Raw genomic sequence first — 24,221 nt, 5'->3', positions numbered from 1 at the left:
GGTGAAATACCTGTGAATGGAGTCAAGCAGTTGGAACCTTCCCTAGGCATTCCTTGGTCCCCGACAGCCCTTCCCGTACCCGAGCAGGATGGGCTGCCCTCCTCCAGGAGGGGAGGGGAGGGCAAGGCTGTGTTGCATGGGCTGATGAGTGCGTGTGTTTCTAAACCAGACCTGATGGGCACGTCAGGATAAAGGGGTTCTCTGTGCTCTGTGACTTTCCCCTCAGACCACGGATGAGCGGGTCCAACTGACCGACGTACGGCCCAGCAGGTGGTACCAGTTCCGAGTGGCGGCCGTGAATGTGCACGGGACCCGAGGCTTCACCGCCCCCAGCAAACACTTCCGCTCCTCCAGAGGTCAGTGTCGCTTGCCTGCCCCGCTGTGCCCAACTCGCCACGGGGGCACATGCATCTCACCTCCAGGTTCTTGTGTGTGGTTGGCCAACAGGGGGCTGTGCTGTGCTTAGCAAATGGGACCACATGGGTCTGAAGGTGCCGGCGAATTTATGATGAGGACCGTCCCTGGGCTTTTACCTCTGAGGGACTGCAGAAGATAGTGTGATGGGGTTTTCTCAGCTCTGAAGTCATGGTTTGCCATGATCAACTTCCGTTGGCTCTCTCAATATATTCTGAGTCAAGCACCATTCAATTAATTTTTGGACAGAAAGGTTTAGTTTCTGCCACATCAGACTATGCAGGTTTCTTGCAACAATTGCTATACTGAGTGTGAATTAATCTCTTTTGTTTCATAAGAGGCAGAATTTAAATCCCTCCCGAGTCACTTTATCATGGCTATCATTTTGTTCAGTTCCTACTTCAATGCTATTTTAAAACCTCTGTGGGATCCGATGAATACTAACTATATTACATTTGTGGTTAGTTTAGTCTGTGATAGTGGGAGGACATCATTTGACTGGATATTAATAATAGCTCCGTGTTTATTTCTCCAGTTGTGTTGAGATGGCTGTGTGTGTTCTGAATTAATGATACATCTGCTTGGCTAATAATCAGTGAGGGCCCGTTTCATCGACAGAGATTCGTCAGGTTATTCCCTTACTAGTCAGCAGTTATCCTCTTAGGGAGCTCGTTTAAGTTTATTTTAAGCATACATTATGATATTAATGAATAGTGTGACACTGGTAACATCAGTCATGTCTTTCGAAACGGGAAGGTTTGAACTGGCTGCTATAACTTGCAATTTCCGTTCCATTTTGGGTAAAAGGTATGTTTCCGTTAGTCTGTCCGTTTCTCACTAGATAATATTGCCACACCTTTCTCTGCATAATCATAGGTCTCAAGTGGAAACCTTGCAACCAGATCAATTTAGTATTTGAATTCAATTACAGTGTATGTTGTAGATTTTTAAGTCTTTCTTTTAAAAAGTCCTTTTAAGAAAAGAAAGGTGCACCCCACACCCCCGCCAAGCCCGAGGCAAATACACCAAGCAGGTCCGAAAATGAAATAAAATACAGACATCAGACCATCCGTGTCTGAGGACTGTCTCCACGTGGTCTGAGGACTGAGAGAGGCCGTGGGGATAAATCATTAGCAGTGGGTTCAGAGGCAAGGATCGGTACAGGGTTCCAGAAGTCTTCACCTTGACTCTGGCAGTTCAGATGCGGTCCAGGCGTGCTGCGGTCACCGTGTGTTCCCATCTGCTCCCTTGCCGGCAGGATTGGGGTCTGGCGCTCTCAGATCGTGGCTGCATGTCCAGACAGGAGGCAGAGCAGCTCCCAGCCTCTGCACACAGAGGTGGAATCCCTTTCAGAGACGGACGGGGTCTGGGCAGAGGTCCTGTGACAGTCCCCAGGGCCAGGCCGGTTGCTGCCAACCACCAAAGAGGCGTCCATTCTGGGGAAGGAGCAAGGCCATGTGCCCCAGCCCTTCCTACACGGCTGAGGACCGCATACGTCTACAATTAGAGCGGCATCCCTCAAACTGAAACGGGCTTTTGTTGAAGGAAAGTGCACCATTTTTGGGAAACCTTGGAGTCACCATTAAATTGTTCTGTTTCTTGGTTTTACAAATATGCCCAACATTCAGCATTCCAGACTTCAGTTCTTGCACTTCTGAAACCAAAAATATATGCCCAGAATTTATGGTAGATTCTACTGTTTTCACTGAAGATGCACCACAGAATGATAGGAATATAACAGACCCACTAAACAGTTGAAAGCATTTCCTCCAAGATATGGCTAAGGATACGTCACCATTTACAAGGTGGTACCCCGTCTTCCCTCACCTTAGTCAGTTCTCATCAAGCATAGAAATGTGTCTTACTGGGAAAATAATTTTTAACAACCTTATTGAAATATAATTTACATAGCATAAGATTCACTCCTCTTAAGTGTGCTAGCCAGTGATTTTTAGTACTTACCATAAAGTCGTGCAAGTATCCTTTATACCGTTTTAGAATCCTCCAGGGGCCTCCCTGCCTTGCTGGGAGAATTTTAAGGTAGAAATAAAGTGTTTGGGGTCTCGTTTTATCACTCACGTTTCATTCCCTTTTTTATTAAACAAATGTTTGTTGAGCACCTGCTCTGCGTCAGGCACTGTGCTAGGCACTGAGGTAACAAGTAAAAGAAAAGACAAAAATGTCTGCTCTTGTGGAAGACACACACACACACACACACACACACACACACACACACACACGGATTCACTCTAATTGGGGGCGAGAGGAAACAGTAAACAAGATCAATACATAAAATACTCTCATATACTAGGGTACAGAGTGATAACTGACAGTGCGAAAAATAAAGAATAGACCCAGGAGCTGTGGGGAAGGGGGTGTTTTTGTTTCTTACTATTTCGGGGAGGGCGGCCACAGAAGAGATGCCGTGTAAAGGAGTGAAGGGCTGGCCTTGCACCCTCCGATGGAAGAGCCTTCTGGTTCCAGGGGGTGGAGCAGAGAAGGGTGCAGACTGAGAGGAAGGAGGGGCCGGGCGTGCTGGGTCTCCAGGGTCATGGTACGGAGCGCCGGTGCAGTATTCCTGCTCCAAGATGATGGTAGCCTGGAGGGCGCCGTGCTGAGAGAAGAGAGCCAGACAGAGGAAGACGAGCGCTGTATGTTGTCGTCTATATGTGGATCCAAAAAGTACAGCAAACCAGTGACGCAACAGCCGTAACGAAAGGTGACAGTAACTTGGACAAAGGCAGAAGTGAGCTGGCCGGGGAGCACATGTGGAAAGGTGACTCTGATAGGCTTTGGGGATTTACCCGTGGCCTGTAGGAAAGGACTCCAGGCTCTTTGGTCTGGAACTGCTGAGAGGTTGGTGTTGCCAGTGACTGAAACAGAGATGACCGAGACAAGAGGGTGTTTCAGGGGAAGACTCTTTTCTTCCTTTGGGGGGATGCACGTATTTCAAGAAGAGGAGTAATCCTTGCCCAGCCAGTATGACTGCCGTGTTTTAGGGCCTTTCCTGCTCACGGGCTTTTCTGAGGGGTGGATGTACCCAGGTGAAGGACCCTGGACATGCTGGAAACACGAGTAATCAAAGGAGAAGCTGAAGACACAAAAATAGCTTTGTTTCTACCTTAAAATTTCCCCAGCAGGGCAGGGAGGCTCTTAATGGGGTAGCGGAATCCTTCTAAGATGGATGGTGGCGATGGTCACACAACTTAGTAAACACTAGAGATCACTGCTTGCACACTTGAGTGAGCTGTATGGTATATAAATGATAGTTCAATAAGATTGTTACATTTTTTTCCCCAGCAAGCACTTTTGTATGTTTGTAAATGCAGTGGAGTAAGATGGGGAGAGACGAGGTGGACCATCCTGGCAATGCCTTCAGCCGTCAAGCAGGTCTGTTATCCCCTCGCCCCCAGCCCCATTCTGTCATGCACCTCCCCTGAGACCACCACAGGATCTGTGATGACCGCCGCACACACGTTTCTGGTTTGCAGACCACAAGGACCGAAGTCTGGAATGCTCCTCGCCTTGGGACGGATGGAAGGATGGATGTGCGGTGTGGTTTGTAAAAGGAAATAGCACCCCATTTTAACGGTCACTGCAGCGCTTCCAAAAACGGTGCATTTTCATTTAATTAAAAGCCCACTTAGGCCTGCCGGGCTCCAGAACCAACTGACACTGTACCAGTTGTACGTCTTCTAGTGGTTTAAAATTACTTTAAGAAAGAAATAGTGCTTCCAAAATAATTGTCTGTGCAAAGGGTAGGCAATTTTCTAGTGCATTTGAATTTGGATATGGGACCAGACTTGATCCTTTAAGGCTGGGTCAAGGGAAGGGGCAAGGATCTTTTCCATCTTCCCCGAACACCTCTGAAAATAAAAGCAAAATTAAATAGGACGAGAAAAAAACTCGGTAAAATGGGCATCATTTAGTTTAGGCCTGCTGCCTGGTATTCATCCTGATTCTCACAGAAAAGCCAAAATTCTTGTCTTTCTCTTCTTTCGGGTTACTTTTAATTTATTTATTTATTTTTGGGTGTGTTGGGTCTTCGTTTCTGTGCGAGGGCTTTCTCCAGTTCCAGCGAGCGGGGTCCACTCTTCATCGGGTTACTTTTAAATACGAAATTACTAGTCTGTGGTTTGCCCGAATAGATTGGTTACTCAGTTAATTTCCCTTTAATTCCTATATCTCCCTTTAACTTAATCCTAACCCCTTAGAATACCTATTTTCCATAAGAAAATTCTGAGTTGCTCATAGATTGGTAAGTCAGTTTCAGGCTTTTTCTTTTCCAGGTGAATACCGTTTCTGGATATTTTTATTGCTAACCCCTGCCAACCACCCCCCTCCCCAAGGTTGAGGTGATTTCTGTATTTACTTATTTAAATGCTCTATACTGTCTTTCTCCCTGGTACTTGAGAAGGAAAATTGGCTACAACCTTAAAAACTAAAATTACAGATAATTTAACAGACTAATGTATAATGTCCCTTTCTACTTTTTGTCTCTTAATGGAGAAAATGGAAATGGAAACCCTTCCACATGGTGAATTGCCTTCCTAGGCTACTCCTGGGATGAAGCGCTCGCTTTTCTGGGCACCAAGCCTGCCAGACCCTAGGGTCTTGGAAACTTTTCCGTCCCGTTGCATGAGGAGTGAACCCTAGGAAGCATGGGGAGACAGGTGTAGATACGTGTGGAATCACAGGGGCGTTTGCACGTGGGACTCCTGACGTGGGAGATGACCTACCAGGGACACGATCCCCAGACGCCCCTGCAAGTTAAGGCTCCGCGTGGAAGCGGTTTACAGAGGAAAGGATCCAGGACGCTGGGTGGGCAGGGGCGGGGTGAGAGGGGAAGGTGACCGGCAAGGGAAGGCGGAACACAGAGGCGCGTTCTCACGCTAGTTACCACTGTGGGCAGCCCTTCGCCCTCCGGGGAACTGGGGCGTTGCAGGCGGGCTGCTCCTGGGCGTCTGTGTCCTGCATGTGCACAGAGCCTGCTCTGGGTGCAGACAGAGGCGCGGGCGTTTACAAGCTGAGCGGACGTGCCCTGAAATAGCACAGGACAGGGGAACGGGTGGGACCCCCAGAGCGTCTGCTGTCTACCTGTTGGTTTACTCAATATCTACAAGATCCCCATTACAGAAGTGTCTAATGTATTTTGAATTATGGTTTAAAATAAAGATATGAAGAGGCTGATGGACGGAATTCTGCGAGATCATGAAAGGAGCCCCCGTGTTCCCAAATGTGGGACAGACGTACTAGTAAGTGGAGACAGACAGGCCTTTCCAGGCTCGCTTTCTTCCCTCCCCAATCCGCCATCACCCTTCCCAACGTCAGATCCGTTTCACACTGCCGTCCGCTTCTTTGACGAAGAAGCCCCTGACTGCTAACCCACAGAGCGCCCCAAAGCGGCAGGCATCAATTTAGAGTGGCGCTCTTGCCAGCAGAAAACATACTTTGGTATACACCGGTCTTTAACATTTTCTCGATCAGGTTGATATTTATGGACAGGGCAAAAAATGTGCATATACTGCGTGCTTGGTATTGGAAATATACGTTACTAGTACTACTTCCTGTTACAAGTGACTGCTTACAAGTTGACTGAATTTGGGAAACAAAGTGCTACAGAGACTTCCATGTGTCGACATCAGCAGTGAAAGCAGGAAGACGGACAGTTTTGTGCATTATATTAAGCAAAACCCGGATTCATTTTTTTGCGTGTTGCCAAAAGCAGGCAAACATTTGTTTGAGATTAGTCAGTATCCATTTAACACTGAATTAATGTGCTTTTAAGAGGTCTTATAAAGAAAAATTTAAAAATCCATCTTCCATTGTCATTGACCTAATACGTCTTCTAATGTACATAATACAGTTACTATATTCACTTCCTTCCAAATTCAGAGTTTTCCATCCATCTTTTCCCCCTTACTTCCCCATGTGTACGGGATACATTAAAAAGGAGAAGCAAAGCAGACAACATTGTTTTCACAGCGCACAAGCATCACACGGGATGTTATTCCACGCGTACATTACAGAGTGCTAGGAAAGCGACAGCAGACTCCACTGTGGTCACAGAGCTCCCTGTCGCTCCACGGGGACCCGTGACTTTCTACGCAGCTGCTCTGTGCGCCGCTTCCACTGGGCAACACTGTGCTGAGCGTATGTCCTGAAACTACTTAATAGCTGGGAATTCGCCTGCCGTGCAGCTTCTGCAGCTTCCCTAAGTTGTTGTGTGTCTAGATACTGCAGGGGGGTTTCTTTCTTCCTTCCTTCCTTCCTCCCTCCCTCCCTCCCTCCTTCCCTTCTTTCTTTTCTTTCTTTCTTTCTTTCTTTCTTTCCTTTCTTCTTTTTTCTTTTCTTTTCTTTCTTTTCTTTTTTTTTTTTCTTTTTGTTAATGAGGGAAGTAAAATTATTCCAACTGCTGTGTCTAGAAAGAAAAAACTGTTTAAACATCAGAACTAACCTACTAATTAGCTGGAGAACGTGTGACTGGTTATATCATTGCTTTAAAAATCTAACTGCCCTTGATCACCGCCCCACACCTAAGAGGCAGTCCTCTGATGCATTTCAAATGGGAAGTCTGTTCCCTGGACATCCTTTGAGGAAATCAAATAAGTAATAAAATTAACATTCATGCTCTTAAAGCATATCTTGTTCCTCTCTCTGTGTCTATGTATATATACGTATATATATTCGTTCATGATTGTGTATTCATAAAGGTCTCTCTTTTTTTACTGAAGTAGAGTTAATTTACAATATTGTGTTAGTTTCAGGGGTACAGCAAAGTGATTCAGTTACAAGTATATATATTTTCAGACTATTTTCTATTGTAGGTCATTACAAGATGATGAGTTTAGCTCCCTGTGCTGCACAGTAGGTCCTGCTGTTTATCTGTTTTATGCATAGTGGTGTGTATCTGCTGGTCCCAAACTCCTGATTTATCCCTCCCCGCCTTTCCCCTTTGGTGCCCGTAAGTTTGTTTTCTGTCTGTGAGTCTGCCTCTGTTGTGTCGATGGACTCATTTGTGCCACATTTTCGATGCCACGTGTAAGTGGTATCATATGATGCTTGCCTTCCCCTGTCTGACTCACTTCACTGAGTGTGACCGTCTAGAGGTCTCTCTCTTTACCGCCATTTGCACCCCGTTCTGCTGTTGCGCTAACACGCGCGGCTGCGTCTCCGTGTTTAACCAACAGGATCGTCTGGACACGTGGAGGCGCCTGCCTCACAGTAAGTGACGGGCTTTCTCCTGGGATGGCAGGAAGGGCTCCTTTCCCATGAGAGTTCACATCAGTGTGATAATAGGCCTGCCTTTCTCCAGGGGTGACGAGTGATTTCATTTGGCACTTTACCCATCGAAGGGCGTAAAGCTGTTCCACCGTGCCTGTTACTTTGTCACAAAAGGTTCAGAGATGAAACCGTAAATCTATCTGCTGAAACCCAAAGGTTCCATCTTCCTTTGCCAAAAGCACTACATATGATCGTTAATAAAAGGAACTATTTTTCTCCAAGGCTGAAGTTGGATATTCCTGCTAAACATTGAATATATCTTGCCCTAGAAATCATGCAAACTGTAAAAGGAGCTCATACGGGCTTCCTATTACATTTATCTTTGAAAGTGTACTTGCTTTCTGCTTTGTGAGTTGTGTTTCTGCAGATAATTCGGAAGGTTGAAAAGAGGGAGTGGATGAAGCAGAAAGAGAAGTGAGATGGGGGAGAAATGCTCTCATTTAAGCTTCAGAGGGAGGGGTCAGGGGAGCTCTGGTCTTGCGATGTGCCTCTGGCCTTCTGCCCCTACACTCTTGAACTAGTGAATTAAATGCTCTGATCCTCAGTTTCCTCATCTGCAAAATGGGAACAAAATGCCAACATTAAAAAAACAAAGTACAACCATATGCATATAAAATTGGAAATAAGCTGTGCTATGTCCAGTTCCAAGAGAGTAAATGGTGTCATTGCTTTGGAAAGACTCTAGCTCAGGGGTTGACAGTCCATGGCCTGTGGTGCATATTTGGCCTGCCGCCTGTTTCTGCAGATAGCGTTTCACTAGCACAGAGCCGTACTCATTTGTTTCCATATTATCTGCAGCTCCTTTCAAGCTACAGCAGCAGAGTGGATTAGCTGCAGCAGAGACTGTGTGGTCTGCAAAGCCTTGATATTCACTGTCTGCCCCTTTACAGAAAAAGGCTTTCAATCCCTGTGCTAGACTATAATGGGCGCTTTCCCCAGCAAAGGGCTTCACATGTTGACTTTCTGTAGAGACAGGGGCCCATCGTTATGATGATGACGATGAGACACATAACAGATGTAGAGCTGTGGCCTCACACCCCTCTTTGTCCCCTCATTGTCATTCTCACGCCTGGCTCTGCCACCAGTGGTGTGAATGACCTCGGGCAGGTCACTTTACCTATCCAACCCTTAAGATCCTTACCAGTTTTTTTTTTTTTTAAAAGGTCATATAAATAAATTATAAAATCCCTTAGGGCTTTATCATAATGTGGAGTTGCTATATGCATATAATTTTTCCCACAAGCTTCCAACTACATTTCAATGTTTTAATAGAATTAAAACATTATGTAAACTGAAAGAAAAGATTTTGTATATTTCAACAAAGTGAATATACTTGATTTCACACCGTAGGGAACCATTTCACAAGGCAGTGAATGACAGCAATCTGGGAATTTGTTGGGACTGAATGAAATCCTTCAGATTAGACAAACAGGACAGACTCTCTCATCTGAAGTCTTCAGTGACTAAACAGATAAATCAGTAGCTGATTTACAGAGGATAATTGGGGCGATAAACAGATAACCTCTGCTATTCCCCTTTGGCTTCAAAATTTTAAAAACTGGTTATTTTGGGGGAGAAGGAGATTGGGGGTGTCTCATGTTGGTAATGGGAGTACGCCACCTTGGTATTGTGAGTACTCAAATGGGCCTTACTTTTAAGAAAATGTGAAGCAAATATTACTAATTCATTTATTTGAAAGCATTACTTCCTAATGCCATTGTCATAAATTATGTTTTCATATTTTATCATGTTTCATAAACTAGATGATGTTATTCTGAATTATGATCACATCTGAGGTATGAGAAATTTTTCCAGGGCAGTAAGAAATGGTATAATGAATGAAGTAGATTAAGGAAATGATGCAATACCAAATACTAGTTGACTTCCTTAAACCTGGAATTTCTTTAGAAAAGGAGATGATTCTGAGCTTTTCCTGTGAACCTAGACTCTCTGGAAAATTCACATAACTACGTATTTTCAGCGTATAGACATCCAGGTGCATCACTGAAAACATGAATGGCTGTAATTATCTTTACACATTGTAATTTTTCTCTTGCTTTGAAGTGATGATGAGCTTGCCAACAAGCTTTCTGTAAGAAAGGTCTGCAGCAACCTGCTGTAGGTTAAGGATTGAATCGTCCCGCAGAGGTTGATCTTAAGGGTCTTGGAGAATAGCAAAGCAGGAGAAAATCACGGTGAAATTCTGCTGGTGCTTGGAGGAAAGCACAAGTCACTGTTTTGAATAGGGTGACATCTGGTCGACCTGCAGTAGGTAAAGACTCTCGGGGCGGGGGTGGGGGTGGTAGGGAGGGAGGCGTTTAGGCTACACCGGTGGAAAAGCTTCAGTAGCTCCTGGTTTTCATCTCCACGTAATCAGATGGGAACCAGCGTGGCCAGGGCAGCAGGATCAGGTGGGGACAGGAAAGGAGGTTTGGGAGGTTGTGTGTGGTAAGAATGCACAGGACTTTGGGGAGCGGGCTAGCACGTTGGCTCTAAGTGAGACTGGAGGCCATCGAGAGCTTCCAGGCTGAGGAGCCTCAGCTTGTGTCGGAAAGAATCACCAGCTGCCGTGGTGAGAAAGGCTCGGAGGCCTTTGCAGTAATCGGGGGAAAAGACAAAGGCTTGGCACACAGTGTTATTCGGCTGGAAACAGTAAGATTCCAGATAGATTTTTGAAGGTACTGCTAGCTCACAGAATGAAAGCAGAAGAAGTATACGACCTCGAGGTTTGGGGTGGGAGCAGCAGGAAAGAGGCATTTGTGTTTCCTGAGACGGGGTGTGTGTGGTGGGGAGCAGGGGCTGGGAGGGAGGGGGACTTTGGTCTTGGGCACATTACTTTCAGGCTGCCTCGGAGACCTCCAAGTGTAGCTGATGCAAAGACCCTTTAGTACTTGAATCCAAGTTCAGGGGCAAAGTCTGTGTTGAAGCCATACCTTTGAGAGTTATCCGCACAAAGACTTTTGAAAGCTGTGACTGGTGAGATCTCTAGAGATTGGGTATAGATGCCAAGAGGCCCCCGAGTTCAGAGGCTGGATGCTTCCCCGCTTAGCGACAGTGGGATGGGGAGGTCAGGAGGGGGAGGCTGAGGAGGGACCAGGGACCAGAGGGACAGCCAGTGGGGAGTGGAGGCAAGCGGAGACCATGATGGAAGGTGAAAGCAGTGAGGTGTGTGGCGCCTCCGTGGGGATGACCAGAGTGGGGCTCCCAGGGGCTCTGCAGAAGCAGCAGAGCAAGGAAGGCCGTGCTTCCTGAGCCCGTGATAACAGGACCCAGCACTTCCCTCCTCGCGGGAGCCAAGGGCTGTTTACACCTTTACTTGGCCACCACCAGCTGTAGGACTGTTCAGCTTCTGACCTGCGGATCATCTACTTCAGAGTAACGTGCGTGCTTTACATAAGTGTGTATTTTACATAAAACATAAATATATATTCCACGTGAATACATCGATGGGCCACACCTGCACTCACTGAGTCAGCGTACCTCAGTATAAGTCTTGGGCGCTCCCAGAGGGTTCCTCATGGTGACTGTTTGAGAACCACCTTGGTCAAGCATGTCACGTAATGTGCTTTGGATGAGCCATTAGCCTAGGAAAGCAACTACAAAGCTTTCAAAAATTACACAGCCCACCACACCTCCAGAACTTATCTATCTTACAGAAAAGCAACAGATTTTTAAAAAATAACTCATGTTTCCATCATCCCCGAAACACAAACCATCCCAAGAGTAAAAACATGGGTATTTTCCCCCAGTCTTCTTCATTTAGATGGAGCTAGGTATAGCTTCTTTGCCCCTCTGATGCAGATGGTATTATAATTAGAATTATTGACAGCATTTTCCCGGGCAGGCGTCTTAAAACAAAACCATCTGTAAATCATTTGTGGTGAGCGGCATCTATACTTGCTCAGTTTGTGGCAAAAAATGAAGGAAAGACCCTCAGCTTTACACGTACTTAGTCATCTTCGTATATATATTTCAAATGGAGGTTTGTAGAGAAATCATTCCAGAACCTAATCTCTCTCTTGACAGCTGAGACGGTTTTGGTTTATGCGACAAACTAGAAATGGTGAAATTATAAAAATGTTACCCGTCTGTCATCCACTTTGTAATGTGGATAAAAAAAAAAAAAAGGTTTGTTTTTGCTGATGTTTTCATGTCACTCTTAACTTTTGATTCAAGGATCTAAAGCTCCAGGACCACTCGGATGAAAGCAGTTACTCGAATGAGCTGGTCCTAGATTTCTGTCTTTTCTTTTCAGAATTTTCAAAGGCATTTCAACTTTGCTGACCTATTTAATGCCAACCAACCTAAATGGAATTTGACCGTGTCTTACAGAACTTTATCAATTTCGGTACAATGAAAATTTGGCTGGGTTGTAGTGGTATGGAAATGCCTAGATTACAAATATGGCCCAAACACATTGATCTTACGGTTCTATAGGCTGTATTTCAATTTGAGGCTTAAGAAGGGGATCTTCCTTAGTGCTTGTCTTCAGCTATTCTCCATATCAAGGGCAGTCTTCCTGCATCGACCCTGTAGTCATTACATGCACAGAGACGATGCTTTTGTGGTCATCTTGGGCCCTTGTGTCTTTCTCCTGGGATTTCAGATCCATCGGCACCACCGGCCCCAGCCAACCTCCGGCTTGCAAACTCCACCATCCACAGTGACGGAAGCGTGGCTGTGACGATCGTTTGGGATCTCCCCGGGGAACCAGACATCCCAGTGCATCACTACAAAGTGTTCTGGAGCTGGACGGTCAGCGGCAAGTCGCGGGTGCCAACGAAGAAGAGGAGGAGGAAGACCACGGGTGGGGTGAGTGAGAGCCGGGGGAGGAGGCCCGTCTCCTCGCAGCGGTGTTTGGACTCGGGCACCTGGTGTGAGAGCGGCCTCGGCTGAGCCACAAGGTTCCCATCCACCCCCTGTGACCGAGGAAGTTCGGAAAACAGAGGACCGCGCCAGCCGTTTAGCCGTGCACGTTTTAGGTGACAACAGCTGAATTTAGTCTGTTGACTTACTCATATCCACATGGCTGGCACCACTCCGGAAATCAGAGGAACAAAAATGTCTCCATCTTACCTGCCTAGCCATTGAAAAGGAGACAATTCAAAATGTCCTTGACATTTAGGTCTCTTTTTTTCTGAAGAGATCCTTGTAAACTGAAGAGTAAATGTTCATGGCTTTTCAGTTGTGTATTGTGAGGTGCTCCCATCTATAATCTAATCAGTGCGACAGCAGTTTAGAAAATGCACGTTTGACGATATACTTTTCTTATTGATTAAAAGAACTTGGAATGGCTTATTTTCCACAGGCCGAGAAATAAAATCTTCACTGAACCGTTTTATGCAATGAGAGCTCTATAACACTGAACATTTTGCATCATATGGAACGCTTAATGCATAAAAATGAGTGTTCAGTGTCCTTTTAGTACACATTCCTTTATCTTGTTGTTATAAAACTTAACACCTTTCCCCCTAATTCATAAGGTCGAATTCCGTAAATAAATAAATGTTTGAAAGTGCTTTAGAAGGACAGCAAGACCTTTTTTTTTTTTTTTTTTTTTTTGCACTGAAGATTCCAATATCTGTGCCATTGAGAATTATAAAACATGTCTCCACAGGTCCATATCACTGATATTTAGCTGTGATACTGTTTTGGCTTTATTTTCAAGAAACTTTCTGACAGTTCCAGCTTTTATTTTGTAGGACTTTGCAACAAGTGACCATTGGTAATGTGTGCTTATCTCACAGAAAGTGCTGAAAGAGATAAAGCTGTGAAATCACAGGGATGGAAAGCAAAAAGTGATGTGATGAAATGCTGACAGCCCCCTGCCCCCGACATGCCCTTAATAACCAAACAGCATCAAAGATTAGTAGGGAAGTTTGCAATTTATTTCCAGTATATGTCAATTAGATAAATAAAAAATGAACTGCGAATTTAATTATAATTGTTAACAGGCCCAGAGTAGCCTTAATCATAGGTCACTATCTTATGAGTGACGTGTTTTTTTGGATCCACAAGAGGCAAGCTGTAGGTCATGTGACTCCTTAAACTTCTCAATATTAAAATTTGACCAACTGAGAATTAGGATCAGAAATTGGAAACATATAGAAGAACATGAGAAATTGTGAAATTTTCTTCTTGGGGATCAATGTCTTTTCATTTCCTAAGAGTCCATCCTAATATCCATGATAACTGAGAGGAGTGGGGCTTTTCAAGGAAATGCTCTTTCAAAAGTGAATTTTATTTTACTTGTTTGAAGGTAATAGTTTAGGAAGAGTGATATAGAACATAACAAGAAACCCTAACTAAAAAAAATTGGGACTTGGTAGTTCATAGACATACGGTAGGTAAAAGGAAGAAAGGGCACGAAAATGCACGGTTAATACCACAGTGGGTGAGGCTGAGAGGTGGCCCAGCCTCACCTGGGAACAGGGACCACGGTCCAGAGGCCGCCTCTCAGCCTCCACTTCTGGAATTGCAGTCCTTCCCGCCGTCCAGAGCCGACCTGCTGGAAGGGGGCCGAGTTCCGATGACTGATCCCTCAGAAGCCCGAATCATGTAAGGGTGCCATCTGTTAATTTACAGGGGGCCTTGTACTCACGGCTCTGAAATGACCATGGAAATCATGTTCTCTCCCTGAAAAGAGATCTCACGTGACCCAAAATGATGCGGAGAAGTCCGACAGGTCATTGTGGTATTTAAACAAGGGACCGGCTTATGTGACTCAGCACTTGACAATTTCAGATGACGATACCGTCACGTAGCACGATGAGTGCATACAACTGGCCTACTCTCTGCGGGAAAGCACGTGCTACTCACTGCCTGCCTGATGTCTGGTGTCGCATTAGTGATGGACACGTTTTTCCCTTCATAGATGTTAATACCACCAGTTAGACCATTTAGGGCCATGTGATATCACATGTACTATATTTTGATGGATGCTTGAATTCTAAGACAACAACCTTATTTCTCTTAATTCCGAGTACTTGTAAGGGACTTTATTATTATACCTGCAAGCCATAAAAAAGTGCTTTAAGCATTTTGTCAGGTTGATTTTTCTCACAACTTTTGGTGGAAATTTACTCATAGAAGATTTAGGATAAAATCAGAGAAATACAGGGAATGCCAATTCATAATCTTGCCAGGTGTGTGCTAACACGAGCCTTTACAGCTCTCTTCTCTCTGTAAGGTGGTATCTATCTAGTAAGGAGTGAGGGGACAGAATTATTCATTTTCTTGCTACTGGAAAGCATCCAATAATGGGATTAGGAATACAATTTCAAAAAAAACGTGTTTGTGCTTCTGTATGACATTTATTTTGATCCACGGTAAAAGTGGATTTTCAGATGCTAAAGATGTAGAACGATTTGTGATCTTAGACAGTCCGGGCAGACATCAGAGAGGGGCTGGTGTGCTTCAGGAGGGTACAGCCGCTGTGCAGGGAAGCGGAGAGGCGGCGAGGCTTGTAACAGCGTCTGTGTGTGTCCCTCCACCTGCAGTCTCAGAATTCTGTGACCCTGGAGCCACTGCAGCCCAACTGCGTCTACACGGTGGAGCTGCAGGCTGTCACCTACTGGGGCCAGACACGCCTGAAGAGCGCTAAGGCCTCCCTCCACTTCACGTCCACACACGCCGTCCACAACAGTAAGTGCTCCGAGTTCCTTCTTCTCACTTGCAGCCTTACCTGGAGAACCTTCATACCAGTATACATGGAAATATGTCCTTTGAACTAGGATGTGTACAAGTTTTACCTCTGAGTTTTTCTTAGGATTTTTATCCGTTTTATGTACAATATTTTGGCGTCGTAATGGAAATTTAAGAACAAAGCGTGTCTCATTCGAACAAATGTTTATACTTACATGATTTGGGGTCCTTATGCATATGCGTACTTGTTTTTAAGGAGGACCCGTACAGTTAAACTGTTAGAAACTGTTGCTTCCCTCCTAAGAATGCGACGTGCCTTTTTTTTTTTTTTTTTTTTTTTTACTGGTTTTACACAGTGGTCACAATTACTGCCAAAGGCTACCTAATTCTCCACTGGGGGCAGTGACTAAATCATTCCCATTCCCGTTTCCTTGTTGCCAGTGGTTCTAAACTAGTCTGTTTGCCGTGAACTGAGCAAAGCAAGAGGAGAGTCTTATGAGACACTCATCTCTGAGCTGGAAAATGCGTGACGTGGTGTTTCTGGCTTTGCTCAGAGGTGGGGACTGCTGAGAAGAGCTGCGGGGAAGCTCCTGGCCAGGGATCTGGGGACGGGCAGATAGAAGGCGAGCCCGAGAGAGGCCGCCAGGGGTCTCCGCGGGTGCTGCTTCCCCAGGCTCGCAGGGTCCCGTGGGATCTGCCTTTCATCCCAGCACGGGGCCTGGTCAGACACGGAAGGTGTGACAAGCTTGTTGAATTTAGGAAAGGCAAGGCTGGCTCTGCGTTGTTAGACGCAGGGATGGCCCATAATTATCTTCTACCACCTGGGAAACAATAGGATCCAAACGAGCAGGTCCATTTGAAATGATGCTTTCGAAATAGTTCTAGAAACGGAGCTTCCTACCTATTTGAGAAATAGTCCTCTTGGAGATTAAATGGATTTGAAAAGTCTACTATTTCTATGTATAAGTTTGCATACAGTACAACTTTTACATAAAAATTCTCATGGAAACATTTCTATGTGTTTAGTAACTTCACTGATTTTTTTATCAATATTTTTTATTGAAGCAGAGTTGATTTACAATGTTAATTTCTGCTGTACAGCAAAGTGACTCAGTTATACACAAACACACACACACACACATATATATATATTCTTTTCCATTATGGTTTATCCCAGGAGATTGAATATAGTGCCCTGTGCTCTACAGTAGGACCTTGTTGTTTATCCATTCTCTATATAATAGTTTGCATCTGCTAACCCCAGACTCCCACTCCATCCCTCCCCCACCCCCCTCCCCCTTGGCAACCACAACTGTGTTCTCTATGTCCGTGATTCTGTTTCTGTTTCATAGATAGGTTCATCTGTGTCATATTTTAGATTCCACATGTAAGTGACATCATATGGTATTTGTCTTTCTCTTTCTGACTGACTTCACTTAGTATGATAATCTCTAGGTCCATCCATGTTGCTGCAAATGGCATTATTTCATGCTTTTTGATGGCTGAGTAGCATTCCATTGTATATACGTACCACACCTTCTTTTTAGCCATTCCTCCATCGATGGGCATTTAGGTTGTTTCCATGTCTTGGCTGTGCTGTGCTGTGACTGTGCTGCTATGAACACAGGGGTGCATGTATCTTTTTTGGATCTTTAAAATTTTTATTTTATATTGGAGTCTAGTTGATTAACAATGTTGTGTTAGTTTCAGGTGTACAGCAAAGTGATTTAGTTATATATATACCTATATATATATCTAGAATATATAGAATATATATTAATAGATATAGATATATATATCTAGAATAGAATATATCTATTCTTTTTCAAATTCTTTTCCCATTTAGGTTATTACAGACTACTGAGCAGAGTTCCCTGCACTATACAGTAGGTCCTTGTTGGTTAAAACCACTGTTACACAAATCAGTTTTAACAGCATTAATTTGTGTGCCTAATTTCAGCTTGACTGTTCTTAGGGAGGTCCAATCTTACAATTTGTAAATAGGACCAATATGCCTGTTATATGATTATGAATCAATGTCAAGAGTAATTTTAGAGTCAGATTTAGTAATATCTATGATAACACTTATGGAGCACGTGGCATGTTAAAGGCAAGATACTATGCGTTAGAGACAGCTTTCAGCTGAGAGGAAGAATGTGGCATAAGTCAATACTAGTGTTGTAGGTGTCATGAAACAGGGCCAGAAGATCTTTATATGCACTGGACAATATACCACACGTATAGGGTCTCAATAGCTTAGTTGCTTGAAGTCATTTTTTCTTTAGCCTGGCTGCACATTATGGTCAACTAGAGTTGTTTGTAAAAATGCTAGTGGTAGGGCACTGTGCCCAGAGATTATAATTCAATGGTGGCAGGAGGTGGCAGGGTTGGGGGAAGATGCCTCTCAATTTCTTTTTTGAATTCTACTGAAGTATAGTTGGTTTACAATATTGTGTTTAATTTCTGGTGTACAGCAAAGTGACTCAGTTATACATATACATTCTTTTTCATGTTCTTTTCCATTACGGTTTATCACAGGATACTGAATATAGTTCCCTGTACTCTACGGTAGGACCTTGTTGTTTATCCATTCTATGTATAACAGTTTGCATCTGCTAATCCCAAACTCCCAATCCACCCCTCCCCCACCTCTGCTCCCCCTTGGCAACCACAAGTCTGTTCTCTAGGTCTGTGAGTCTGTTTTTGTTTCGTAGATAGGTTCATGTGAGTCATATTTTAGATTCTACATATAGGTGATATCACTTGGTATTTATCTTTCTCTTTCTGACTTACTTCACTTAGTATGATAATCTCTAGGTCCATCCATGTTGCTGCAAGTAGCATTGTTTCATTCCTTTTTATGGCTGAGTAGTGTTCCACTGTATACGTGCACCACATCTTCTTTATCCATTCATCTGTTGATGGACACTTAGGTTGCTTCCATGTCTTGGCTATTGTAAATAGTGCTGCTATAAATATAGGGGTGCAGGTATCCTTTTGAATTACAGTTCTGTCTGGATATATGCCCAGGAGTGGATATATATGATCCAGGAGTGGATCATATGGCAACTCTATTTTTAGTTTTCCGAGGAACCTCCATACTGTTTTCCATAGTGGCTGAGACTTACATTCGCGCCATTCATTGATTTCTTTAATGCAGTCCTCCATTCATTCATCAAACTGTGTCTAATGATGGGAATAATTACTACCTTATACCATTGTACACTGTATTATAGTATAAAGATATGTACACTGTAGGATATATATACTGTATAGACTGTACGTTATATAGTATATGTGTACCATGTATTTATATGTGTATGTGTGTTCATGTATATACACACATGCGTACATATTCATGTGCAAACACACTCATACACACACATTACTGCAGCCCTAGACACATTTCGATCTCCGCCTTCAAAGCGCCTACTGTTGAATTTGGGAGATAAACATGTCAACATGATTACACAAAGACCAGTCCATTGCACACAGAGCTGCAGGGAAGCTTGGCGCAGACGGACAGACGTGGCGGTGGGGACCCAGAGCGCAGCGCTCCTCCTGGGTCCTGAAGAGTGGGTGCTCCGTGGGACACAGGGCACAGGGTGTCACCCCGCACAAGCGCAGAGTTGGAAGAGAGCATCATTTGTGCAGAGAATCAGCTTGGGGGTGGGGAATGGAGGGGGGGGCAGTTCCCTCCCTGGGAGACCTCAGTGACTCCCGTGGGTGTCATGACCATCCACATGTGAAGGCCACCTGGTGTCTCCCACCTGATGCTCCCTGAAGGCAGAGGTGTGTGTTCAGCTGCCTGCTGAGCACCTCCACTGGGATGGCTCACAGGCACTTTGCATGTAACGTCCCCCAAACCAAGCTCTTCACTTCCCTCTCACACCTGTTCCTCTCCCAGGCTCTCCTGCCCCAAAAGTTCCCACCGTTCCCCCTTTTGCTCAAGCCATCCATAGAGGTCATTCGTCATGCTTTGCTCTTCTTTCTCTTCAGAAATCCAGTTCATTAGAAAGTCCTTTTGACTCTAATTTCAGATTCTGCGTGGGATCTGTCCAATTCTTGCCCTTGTTCAGCCCATTGTCACCTTTCTTATAAAATAATCTCCTAATTAATATTTGTTTCCACTCTTTCTTCAATATCCATTTTGTAGACAGCTGCCAAAATATTCACCATATCACAGATTACTCTCCTGAGTTCCACTCTCAAGACTCACCTACATCTTCTCTTTGCAAGTCTCCACAGATCTCATCCTTTATTGCTTTCCCATGTTTTCCTCCCCAAATGTCTTCTCAAACCAAAATCCTGTAAACGTCTGCTTCTCCTAAGACCCTTTTTTTTTTTTTTTTTCTATTGGTGGTGGGGATTTCCTCTATTGTGTAAAATAAGTTTGCCTTTTAGTCTCCTGGCTTTTCCAGTAAACAACATTCCTTCCCCATTAGAGACTGGTATGGGATTGCAAACTCCCATAATTTGTGTTTCTGCCCACAACCAAGAACAAGGAGAGAAAAACCCAGCTTCGGCTTGCCATTGCTGAAGTCATGTCATCGAGAACCTCTTCATGGTCCAGCCCACAGACACAACTGTTACAGACTCTGGGTCTCCAGACCACATCTAGGGCTTTCTTCTTCTTCCTGGAGCATCTCCCCCCACATACCTGGTGACATCCTCTTTAATTAGCTCCTTCTCCCTTCCTCTCAAGTATGATTACAAACCCTTCTCTCTCACTTTAAACCATATGGCATCACATAGTCTGAATTCTTCCCTCTCAGTGAGCCACTCAGATCCCCCCAGATACAAACACATCTGTCCTTCACCCCTGAGTGTCTTCCCCTGTCCTCTGGAACCTCCGGTGGAAGTGTCCTTCCTTTTGCACACGACAGATTCCAGTCTGTGGGGTCTAGACCCATCCCTTGGAAAGTACATCCGCTGAACTAAGATCTCATCTAGGTCAGAGAACAGGGACTGTCCGCCTGTGTGCCCACAGCAGCCGTCAGAGCCCACGCACTCCAGAAGCCTAAGCGTGGCCTGTAGCACTGCTTCAGGAACACCTGTGAAACCAAATCAGTCAGGTATTCCCGCTCTTACCTACGCACTCAGCCAACTCCTCTTCCCGCAAGACGCTGGTGCTGAGTGTTAAGGTCACTTTCTAATCATCTTTTAACATGAGGTAACGTTTTACCTGACCAATAAAGAGATATGATAGTTAACCTACCAAAGGCCACGTTATGCTAGGATTAACTGATGCCTGTCATGTGGATTCAGAAAAATAAAAAAAGAAGGGATAGTGCAAAGTACCTGTCATAATACATATTATTTGGGTGTCAGCGTAGCCGACAGAAGAGACTGGTTTTACAAAGGATGAGGCAGGATATAGCTGAATACGTGTCAGGATGTTCTTTATAACCCAATGTTGATATATAATCTCATAAACACTAGTATATGACTTTTACAAGAACACTATATATTTCATCATGAAGCAACTAGAAGTAAAGAATAATTACAACTTTATAGTATAAGCAAGGGAAATTATATTTTATAGGAATGAGTGTAGTAAATGTCAGCATATAAATTACTTTTTGAATTATATTTTTCCAGGTCTGCGGGCTGCTAGGTGTTTTAATGATAAATATTTCGACGCAAGCAAAGCCTGAATGTTCATACAGTTTTATAAAAGGGTCCCTTGAAGGAGGAAAGACATAATACTATCTTTAATGGAAATGTAACTTGCTTTTTTGGAGGCAGGAGGAGTATTTCCAGGGTTGACAGATTCCAAATGTTTTTTATAGTTGCCCCATGCAACTGGAATATACTTCCAGCTCTCCAAAATAAAAATGGGGTGGAGAGAAAATACTCTGAGTTTCTCAATCTGAAAAGGTAATCAAAGTTTTGACATCTGGAGAAGTAGCATAGTCAGTCAATGCTTTTAACTTTTAGGACTATTAAAGAGTATAAATAAATCAGACCTCACACCTCTTCAGAATGTGAAGGAATGAATTTTATTCCATTTTTGTTTCCTGCTGAAAGTGGAGGACACACTCCGAGTCAAGAACGTCCTCCCAGGACTGAACTATCACGTCTGTCGCTACATGGGGGGGTGGGGCATGTCCATGCGTGTCTGTGCTGGAAATATTCAATAAAGCAGCAAAGATTCAATCTTGAGATATATATATATATATATATATATATATATAAAATATATATATTCACACGTTCTTACGTCTGTAATGAGAAATGAATGTCTCCATAGCATATAAAAGACAGCAGGAAGACAGAATTCACAGAGAGATTAAACACGGTTATCTAAACTGTCTTGGTAGTCTGCTGGCGACTTCTTCCCATCACAGGTTCTTAAAGGAATTAGAAACATAAATGGGCTTGTGAAAATCTTAAACCTTTAATTCTTTTAAAAAAAAAAATGCTTTAGGTGTAAGCAGCAGGATTCTGTAACCGCCTGGTGGTGTCAAGAAAGGGATGCGTTTGGGGGCGGAGCCTTCTGAGGGCTCCGCGTCCTAGGCCCTCCTCTGGGCTCCAGGCTCGCTGCGCTGCTGTCTGCAGGCTGGGAAGCAGCGCCTCCTGCTATCTGGTCTCGGCACATTCCTGGCCCCCAGAGCTCTTGGAATTTCCTAAGTGAGGAGGAGCGATAAAGGTGTCTTCTGGGATGTGAGAGAGGTGACTGGGGAGAACAGCTGGGGATGGGGGTGGTCACCAGAGGAACCAAGGGGTGACTGGAAGCCTGGAAGTTTCAGTCTCCCCTTCCCACCTCCACCTGCGAGCTGAGGACGGAGGTTAGTCATCAGTGGCTGGTAATTTAATCAGCACGCCTGTGTGATGACGCCTCTGTAAAAATCCAAAAAGACGGGGTTCAGAGAGCTTCCGGGGTGGTGAACGCAGGCTGGGGGAGTGACTCCCTTAGACCCTCAGACATGGAAGCTCCGCCCCCTCTCCCCACACCCTGCCGTGTGCATCTCTTCCATCTGCCTCTTCCTGACTTATATCCTCCTTTTCCCACTCATTTTTCATGTATCTAAATCAAATTTTATACTTAGGCATTAACTTTGAAGATAGATGTTCTTGTTTTCGTGAGCTAAGTATGAGCTTACATGACAAGCAATATTGATGTGAACATTTCTGTACAAGTTTTTCTACGTTATAGATCCTCATTCCTAGAACAGTCTTTTTTGTTACTGTTGTCTGTGGTTTTGTGTTTGTGTCTTTTTTTAAATTGAAGTACAGTTGATTTATAATGTTGTGTTAGTTTCAGGTATACAACACAGTGATTCAGTTATACACATGCACATATTCTTGTTCAAATTATTTTCCATTATAGGTTATTACAAAATATTGAGTATAGTTCCCTCTGCTATACAGCAGGTCCTTGTTGGTTATCTCTTTTATATAGAGTAGTGTGTATGTTTTAATCTCAAACTCCTAATTTATCCCTCCACTCCCCCCCTTTCCCCTGTGGTAACCATAAGGTTATTTTCTATGTCTGTGAGTCTGTTTCTGTTTCGTAGATAAGTTCATTTGTGTCATTTTTTAGATTCCACATGTAAGTGATACCACATGATATTTGTCTTTCTCTGTCTGACTTACTTCACTTAGTATGATCATCTCTAGGTCCAACCATGTTGCTGCAAATGGCATTACTTCATTCTTTTTTATGAGTGAGTAGTATTCCATTGCATATATGTACTACATCTTTATCCACTCCTCTGTCTATGGACACTTAGGTTGCTGAGTTATATCCTTTTATTATAAACGGGTCATCTAGCAAGTAAAATTTTTCTCTAAGTTCTGTCAATTGCTTTTGCAAATTATCTGAATCTGAGGAAGGGGTCTTTGGAACCCCCCATCTATAGCAGGTCATCAGAAGAACTGGTGACAGCCTGGACTCGTGACTGGCATCTGAAGGGGGGGGCAGTCTTGCAGCATTGAGCCCTCACCCTGTGGGATCTGATGCTGTCTGCAGGTAGAAACTGTCAGAATTGAGTTGAACTGTAGGACACCCTGCTGGGGTCTGAGAATTACTGGTGTGGGGAATCCCTCACACACACAGTGGATTCGGGTGCAGAATCCTTAACCTAATAAATGTCTGAGTTGTCCAAACATTCATTTGAATTATTTAAACTAAAACGTAAGTACCAACTAATGTAAGTATCCCATTCCTTTTAATCCGATCCATTGCACGGACGGTTTGACAGGCACAGCCCTGTAAGGAGAAGTACACACTCGATGTACTTTTTCTTCTGGGTCCTCAGTTTTCCTTTCCTTCTCCTGATTCACCGCAGGTCAGCATTTCTCTGCATTCATCCTCATCTTTCTTTCCCTCTTCCTCCCACCTTCCCAAGAATGCAGACCTCACAGCTCTGTCGGAAAAGTTTTGATAACACATTTCTGACTGCTTTATAATCAGTACAGCTTAAGCTGTTATCTCTCAAAGGGCTACTTGGAATTCTGAAAGCAGAAAAGTCTTGTCTCCAAGGACGGAATTTCTAAATGTGCAACTTCTAAAATCAATGAACTGGTAAAGGAGAGATTTGAGGGCAGGAATTTTTGGTATACTTCCTACTAAGCCGTATACATTCTCATCTGGCTCTCTAAAGATGGAGGAACATAACATGCTGGTACTTCTGTGAAAAGCTACCTATACTGTTTTCATGAGATGGTATTTTACTATTACTTCATGTACTTCATAACTGCAAACAAATCTATCTATTGTGAGAAATACTACTTCCACCTATTACTGAAATCAGAGCATCTTTCCGGGCTGGTGAATGTATGTTGATTCCCAATTTAAGTTCGGGGGATTCCGTGTAATACATACAGTCTACTTTTAGGTATGCATTCCAGTGTGTGATGAAGGCGGAGGTGTC

At 44.0% G+C, this 24,221-nt stretch overlaps 1 protein-coding gene and 1 long non-coding RNA gene across 2 annotated transcripts in view; one reads left to right on the top strand and one right to left on the bottom strand.

Annotated features, from left to right (window-relative positions):
* The window catches only part of LOC309652442 (anosmin-1-like), a 189,124-nt gene that overhangs the window by 147,048 nt on the left and 17,855 nt on the right, over nucleotides 1-24,221 (top strand). Inside the window, exons 6-8 of the mRNA XM_082446234.1 lie at nucleotides 227-356; nucleotides 12,305-12,510; nucleotides 15,198-15,342. Of these exons, the coding sequence (XP_082302360.1) occupies nucleotides 227-356; nucleotides 12,305-12,510; nucleotides 15,198-15,342 (481 nt within the window). The remainder of the gene's footprint in view (nucleotides 1-226; nucleotides 357-12,304; nucleotides 12,511-15,197; nucleotides 15,343-24,221) is intronic.
* The window catches only part of LOC309652472, a 21,884-nt gene continuing 14,823 nt past the window's right edge, over nucleotides 17,161-24,221 (bottom strand). The window contains exon 3 of the long non-coding RNA XR_014258733.1: nucleotides 17,161-22,185. This is a non-coding gene — a long non-coding RNA (uncharacterized lncRNA). The remainder of the gene's footprint in view (nucleotides 22,186-24,221) is intronic.

The sequence above is a fragment of the Balaenoptera physalus genome (genome assembly GCF_965194825.1).
Source record: "Balaenoptera physalus genome assembly, chromosome: X".
Taxonomy (NCBI): domain Eukaryota; kingdom Metazoa; phylum Chordata; class Mammalia; order Artiodactyla; family Balaenopteridae; genus Balaenoptera; species Balaenoptera physalus.
The sequence above is the reverse complement of the archived record's forward strand: the minus strand, read 5'-3'. Positions and strand labels throughout refer to the sequence as shown.